General features: G+C 57.7%; 1 protein-coding gene across 1 annotated transcript in view; it reads left to right on the top strand.

The window, feature by feature from the left end:
• Positions 1-104: 104 nt before the first annotated feature.
• The window catches only part of LOC104402814 (myosin-6-like), a gene marked incomplete at both ends in the record, with an annotated part of 12,696 nt that continues 6,040 nt past the window's right edge, over positions 105-6,760 (top strand). Inside the window, 26 exon segments of the mRNA XM_010010794.1 lie at positions 105-248; positions 360-516; positions 676-703; positions 791-899; positions 990-1,082; positions 1,150-1,213; positions 1,628-1,726; positions 1,819-1,922; positions 2,303-2,441; positions 2,520-2,638; positions 2,707-2,856; positions 3,035-3,205; positions 3,290-3,599; positions 3,676-3,749; positions 3,835-3,922; positions 4,002-4,119; positions 4,204-4,327; positions 4,492-4,628; positions 4,714-4,840; positions 4,917-5,045; positions 5,132-5,229; positions 5,231-5,357; positions 5,643-5,819; positions 5,901-6,046; positions 6,134-6,224; positions 6,541-6,759. Coding sequence (XP_010009096.1) covers positions 105-248; positions 360-516; positions 676-703; positions 791-899; positions 990-1,082; positions 1,150-1,213; positions 1,628-1,726; positions 1,819-1,922; positions 2,303-2,441; positions 2,520-2,638; positions 2,707-2,856; positions 3,035-3,205; positions 3,290-3,599; positions 3,676-3,749; positions 3,835-3,922; positions 4,002-4,119; positions 4,204-4,327; positions 4,492-4,628; positions 4,714-4,840; positions 4,917-5,045; positions 5,132-5,229; positions 5,231-5,357; positions 5,643-5,819; positions 5,901-6,046; positions 6,134-6,224; positions 6,541-6,759 — 3,342 coding nt within the window.

Genomic DNA, 6,760 nt, shown 5'->3' on the forward strand with positions numbered 1-6,760 from the left:
TCCCCAGCCCATAAAGAAGCTCCCAACCCATGAGGACACCCCTCACCCCATTGGAGACCCCTCAGCCATGAGGCGCCCCATAAACACCACCAACCCCCCCCCAGACGGTGACTGTGAAGGAGGCCGATGTCCACCCCCAGAACCCACCCAAGTTCGACAAGATGGAGGACATGGCCATGCTGACCTTCCTCCACGAGCCCGCTGTCCTCTTCAACCTCAAGGAGCGCTACGCAGCCTGGATGATCTATGTGAGCCCCCCCAGGTGTCCCATCTCCAGCCCCCTTGGGCCATACAGAACCTGGATGTCCCCTCCTGGTGGGTGGCCCCTCGTGTCCCTGACCCAGACATCCCGTCCCCAGACCTACTCTGGTCTCTTCTGCGTGACCGTCAACCCCTACAAGTGGTTGCCCGTCTACAACGCTGAGGTGGTGGCCGCCTACCGGGGCAAGAAGAGGAGCGAAGCTCCACCCCACATCTTCTCCATCTCTGACAATGCCTACCAGAACATGTTGACAGGTGAGGACCTCCCTTGGAGACCCCAAATTACAGGTCCAGCCCCACACGTGGCTGATGGGACACCCTCGAGTCCATACCCATCCCCCCGCGGTGGTCCCACCTCCACGGGAGGTTGAAGAACCTGAACGTCCATCACCCCCCATGTCTCTTTTCCACCAGACCGCGAGAACCAATCCATCCTCATCACGTAAGGCCCCGTCCCCTGCCTGTCCCCATCCCCACCCTGAGGTGGCTGAAGAAGAACCTTCTTCACCATCCCCTCGGTTGTCCTCAGCGGAGAATCCGGTGCTGGGAAGACGGTCAACACCAAGAGGGTCATCCAGTACTTCGCCAGCATCGCTGCCATTGGTGACCGCAAGAAGGAGGCAACCAACAGCAGCAAGGTGGGACCTCAAGCCACGCCACCCCCCATATGGGGGTCACCACGTCCTCGTGGTGGTCACGCCCCCTCTGGACACTGTCCCGCCCCACAGGGCACCCTGGAGGACCAGATCATTCAGGCCAACCCAGCGCTGGAGGCTTTCGGCAACGCCAAGACTGTCCGCAACGACAACTCGTCGCGTTTCGTGAGTGGCCGGAGGGTGAGGGAGGGCGAGGGGGGGCCAGGACCTCAACAAGGTGCTTCTTCCCCAGGGAAAGTTCATCCGGATCCACTTCGGGGCCACCGGGAAGTTGGCGTCAGCTGATATTGAGACCTGTGAGCAGGGGGTCCATGTCCTGGTGTCCTCCTCCATGTCCTCACGTCCCCCTCCATCTCCTTCACCTCCATCTCCTTGTGTCCTTCAACTCCTTGTGTCCCTGTCCACCTCCGGGCATCCTCCTTCATCTCCTCATCCATCTGACCCTCCATCTCCATCTCGTCATGTCTCCATCTATATCCGTCTCCATCCCCACCTCCATCCCCATTTCCTCATCCATGTCTCCACCCATCTCCTCATCCACCCAATCACCTCCTCATCCACCCAACCACCTCCTCATCCACCTGACCCTCCATCTCCATCCCCACTTCCACCTCCATCCCCACCTCCATCCCCATCTCCATCTCCTCATCCATGTCTCCATCCATCTCCTTGTCCCACCGCCCACTTCCTCTCTCCTTCCCCTGCCCCAGACCTCCTGGAGAAGTCCCGCGTCATCTTCCAGCTGAAGGCTGAGAGGAACTACCACATCTTCTACCAGATCCTCTCCAACAAGAAGCCGGAGCTTCTGGGTGAGCCTGGGGACACCTTGGACTTATGGTGACCCCATGGTGGTATCTTGCGGTCTTGGGACTGGTGGAAACATTGGTTGTCTCCATCCCAGAGATGCTTCTGATCACCACCAACCCTTACGACTACAGTTACGTCTCCCAAGGAGAGGTGACTGTGGCCTCCATCGACGATGCCGAGGAGCTGCTGGCCACCGACGTGAGACATCTCATGGTGGAGGGATAGGGGGGTGGAGACCTGGGATGGATGGAGGAGGCCATGGATAGGTGAGGGACATTGGATTGATGGAGGACACCATGGAAGGAGGAGTCCATGGATAGATGGGTGGTCTATAGGTGGATGGGTGAGTCTGTGGCTGGTTGGAGAAGTCCATGGATGGATGGAGGAGACCATGGATAGATGAAGAAGTCCATGGATGAGTCCTTGGATGAATGGATGAATCCATGGATGGATGAAAGCCCTCACGTGGCTGGAGAAGTCCATGACTCTCCTCAAACGGAAGAAGCAGCCCACAGATGGTCCAAAGGCTGGTTGCCCCCAGATGGAGACACCCACCAGCCTATCCCCACCCCTTCCAGAGTGCTTTTGATGTCCTGGGCTTCACCAATGAGGAGAAGGCCGGTGTCTACAAGCTGACGGGTGCCATCATGCACTTTGGCAACATGAAGTTCAAGCAGAAGCAAAGGGAGGAGCAGGCCGAGCCGGACGGCACCGAAGGTGGGTTCCACCTAAAAGTGACCAGTCAGGACAAGGAACCCCTCGAGGTCTTCCAGGTTGACCTTGTCTTCTCCTTAGATGCTGACAAGTCGGCCTATCTGATGGGCCTCAACTCAGCCGATCTTCTCAAGGGGTTGTGTCACCCTCGGGTCAAGGTTGGCAATGAGTATGTCACCAAGGGGCAGAACGTGCAGCAGGTGAGGAGGACACCTCCAACGCCACCTCCTCCAGCAGCACGGAGACCACCAGAATGTCTCTCTTCCAGGTGTACTACTCCATCGGAGCCTTGGCCAAGGCGATCTATGAGAAGATGTTCAACTGGATGGTGGTGAGGATCAACAACTCGCTGGAGACCAAGCAGCCACGGCAGTACTTCATTGGCGTCCTGGACATTGCCGGCTTTGAGATCTTTGATGTGAGCCTTGAGCCCCTTGAGTGTTGTGTTGAGCCCACTGGGTCTTCAGTTGACCCCATTGGGCATCGTGGTAACTCCACTGGGGGTTGAGTTGATCCCATTGACCCCATTGGGTCTTCAGTTGACTCTGTTGGGTCTTCAGTTGACCCTGTTGACCCTGTTGACTCTCCTCCTCCAGTTCAACAGCTTTGAGCAGCTCTGCATCAACTTCACCAACGAGAAGCTGCAGCAGTTCTTCAACCACCACATGTTCGTGCTGGAGCAGGAGGAGTACAAGAAGGAGGGCATTGAGTGGGAGTTCATCGACTTTGGCATGGACCTCCAGGCCTGTATTGACCTCATTGAGAAGGTACCGCCACTCCCAGCATGGCTGGAGAAGCACTTTAGGTCCTGCTTGGTGTCCACCGTGACCAAGCAAGTCTTCTCCTCCCAGCCCATGGGGATCATGTCCATCTTGGAGGAGGAGTGTATGTTCCCCAAAGCTTCGGACATGACCTTCAAGGCCAAACTTTATGACAACCACTTGGGCAAGTCGGCCAACTTTGGGAAGCCCCGGAACGTCAAAGGCAAGACAGAAGCCCACTTCTCACTGGTCCACTATGCCGGCACTGTGGACTACAACATCATTGGCTGGTTGGAGAAGAACAAGGACCCTCTCAACGAGACGGTGGTGGGGCTCTACCAAAAGTCAGGCCTCAAGCTCTTGGCCAGCCTCTTCTCCAACTACGCTGGGGCAGACACCGGTGGGTGGTTGGGTAATGGGTGATGAATGGGTGGACGGAGAAGACAATTGCCCACGGAGTCATCTTTTATCTCCAGGTGGTGATGGAGGGAAGGGCAAAGGAGCCAAGAAGAAAGGTTCCTCCTTCCAGACCGTGTCTGCTCTGCACCGGGTATGGGACCCATGTGGCTCCACCCTCTGCCCCGTAGCTCCTTCCCCTTGGCCAACCCTCTTCTCCTTCCTTCCTCCCCCCCCAGGAGAACCTCAACAAGCTGATGACCAACCTCAAGACCACCCACCCCCACTTCGTCCGATGTCTCATCCCCAATGAGCGGAAAGAGCCAGGTGAGGAGAAGGGAGCGGGGCTTGTGATGATGAGGGGTGGGGCTTGAAGCTGACCATGGCCCCTTCTCTCCCCACCCAGGGGTGATGGACAACCCCTTGGTGATGCACCAGCTCCGCTGCAACGGGGTCTTGGAGGGCATCCGCATCTGCCGCAAGGGCTTCCCCAACCGCATCCTCTACGGGGACTTCCGTCAACGGTAGGAGCCCAGGAGATGGTGGGATGAGGTGGGCAAACCCAAAGGGGCTGAGCTTGGGTTGTCCTTATCTTCTCTGGCCATCAGGTATCGCATCTTGAACCCGGCAGCCATCCCTGAAGGCCAGTTCATTGACAGCAGGAAAGGTGCTGAGAAGCTCCTGGGGTCCATCGACATCGACCATAACCAGTATAAGTTTGGCCACACCAAGGTGAGGGCATAGGGGTGATGGTCCTCATGGTCCCACCACTCAGGAGGTCATCTAGACCTCACCGTTCCACCTGCCACATGGTCACCCATTGGAGCTCCCTGGGGTCCATCCCACCACTGAAGTGGTGGACCCAAGCAAGCTGGTGTCTTCATCTCTCCACCAAGGTCTTCTTCAAGGCGGGGCTGCTGGGGCAGCTGGAGGAGATGCGGGATGAGCGTCTCTCCCGCATCATCACCCGCATCCAAGCTCAAGCCCGGGGACAACTCATGCGCCTCGAGTTCAAGAAGATCCTGGAGCGCAGGTGGGGAGGAGATGGTGGGACATGACAGTGGGGCCACCTCACAGGGTAACTCCTGGTGATGGACACCTCACCATGGCCAATCCAGGGACGCCCTGTTGGTGATCCAGTGGAACATCCGGGCCTTCATGGGGGTGAAGAACTGGCCATGGATGAAGCTCTACTTCAAGATCAAGCCCTTGCTGCAAAGTGCTGAGACGGAGAAGGAGATGCAGGTGGGTCAGGGATGGGATGAAGGCTGAGGAGGAGGATGTGGGGATACTCATGGAGGGACCTTTGCACCTCCCCCAGACCATGAAGGAGGAGTTTGGGCGGCTGAAGGAAGCCCTGGAGAAGTCAGAAGCGCGGCGGAAGGAGCTGGAGGAGAAGATGGTCTCCATGCTGCAGGAGAAGAACGACCTCCAGCTCCAAGTGCAGGCTGTGAGTGAGATGAACCCCAAAAGCACCTCAGAAGGGGTCACCACCCCCCATGGGACCTCCTCTCATCACCCCCCGCCCCACCACAGGAGCAGGACAACCTGACGGACGCCGAGGAACGTTGTGACCAGTTGATCAAGAACAAGATCCAGTTGGAGGCCAAGGTGAAGGAGCTGACGGAGCGGCTGGGGGGGGGGGGGGGGGGGGAGTAAGAGGAAGCTGGAAGACGAGTGCTCTGAGCTGAAGAAGGACATTGATGACCTAGAGTTGACACTGGCTAAGGTGGAGAAGGAGAAACATGCCACTGAGAACAAGGTGAGGCCTCGAAGCTGGAAGACGAGTGCTCTGAGCTGAAGAAGGACATTGATGACCTAGAGTTGACACTGGCTAAGGTGGAGAAGGAGAAACATGCCACTGAGAACAAGGTGAGGCCTCGGCCTGGAGGGGGTTGAGGAGACCCAAGGTTCATTGGGTTGAGGAGGTCAAAGTCTGGTTGAGTTGAGAAGATCCAAGGCCCACTGGGTTTGGTTGAGGAGACCCAAGTCTGGTTGAAAAGCCCTAACCCTATAATGGTGGTGCCCTGATGTTCCCCTCCTGCAGGTCAAGAACCTCACCGAGGAGATGGCCAGCTTGGATGAGACCATCACCAAGCTGACCAAGGAGAAGAAGGCCCTGCAAGAAGCTCACCAGCAAGCACTGGATGACCTGCAAGCAGAGGAAGACAAAGTCAACACCTTGACCAAGGCCAAAGTCAAGTTGGAACAGCAAGCAGATGACGTGAGCAGGGACCAGGGCCACCATCTGAGAACCTTCTTGTGCTGGTGAGGACAACCTGAGGTTTCTCCCCATTCCTTGCAGCTTGAAGGCTCCTTGGAGCAGGAGAAGAAGATCCGGATGGACCTGGAACGTGCCAAGAGGAAGCTGGAAGGTGACTTGAAGCTGACCCAGGAGAACATCATGGACCTGGAGAACGACAAGCAGCAGCTGGAGGAGAAACTGAAGAAGTGAGGCTGGACCTCCTTTGTGTGGGCCCATCATGCGTGGGGGACACAGGCAGGGACCTCACTGTGCCCCTCCACTGGCTTCCACAGGAAAGACTTCGAGATCCACCAGCAGAACAGCAAGATGGAGGACGAGCAGGCGCTGGCCCTGCAGCTCCAGAAGAAGCTGAAGGAGCTGCAGGTGAGGGACCCAGGGGTTGGGTTGAAGGGTCTCCAGGGTGTTGGGTTGAAGGGTCTCCAGCTGGTTGGGCTGGGTTGAGGTGAGTTGGGTCTAAGAGCCTCCATCTCCTTGAGTTGGATTGAGCAGAAGAGTCTCTATCTGCTTGGGTCAAGTTGAGTTGAAGGGTCTTCATCTCCTTGGGTTGAGTTGAGTTGAAGAGCCTCCAGCTGGTTGGGTTGGGTTGAGATGAGTCGGTTGGAGGCCCTGCAGCCGGTTGGCTGAGCAGAGGCGGTTGGGGGACACCACCTCTGCCCTCCCCTCCCCTTGGTGGCCACAGGCGCGCATTGAGGAGCTGGAGGAGGAGCTGGAGGCCGAGCGGACGGGCCGGGCCAAGGTGGAGAAGCTCCGCTCGGAGCTGTCCCGGGAGCTGGAGGAGCTCAGCGAGCGCCTGGAAGAGGCCGGTGGAGCCACCTCGGTCCAGATGGAGCTCAACAAGAAGCGAGAAGCCGAGTTCCAGAAGATGCGACGGGACCTGGAAGAGGCGACGCTGCAGCACG

Source organism: Nestor notabilis, unplaced genomic scaffold, assembly GCF_000696875.1.
Source record: "Nestor notabilis isolate BGI_N333 unplaced genomic scaffold, ASM69687v1 scaffold14323, whole genome shotgun sequence".
NCBI lineage: Eukaryota > Metazoa > Chordata > Aves > Psittaciformes > Psittacidae > Nestor > Nestor notabilis.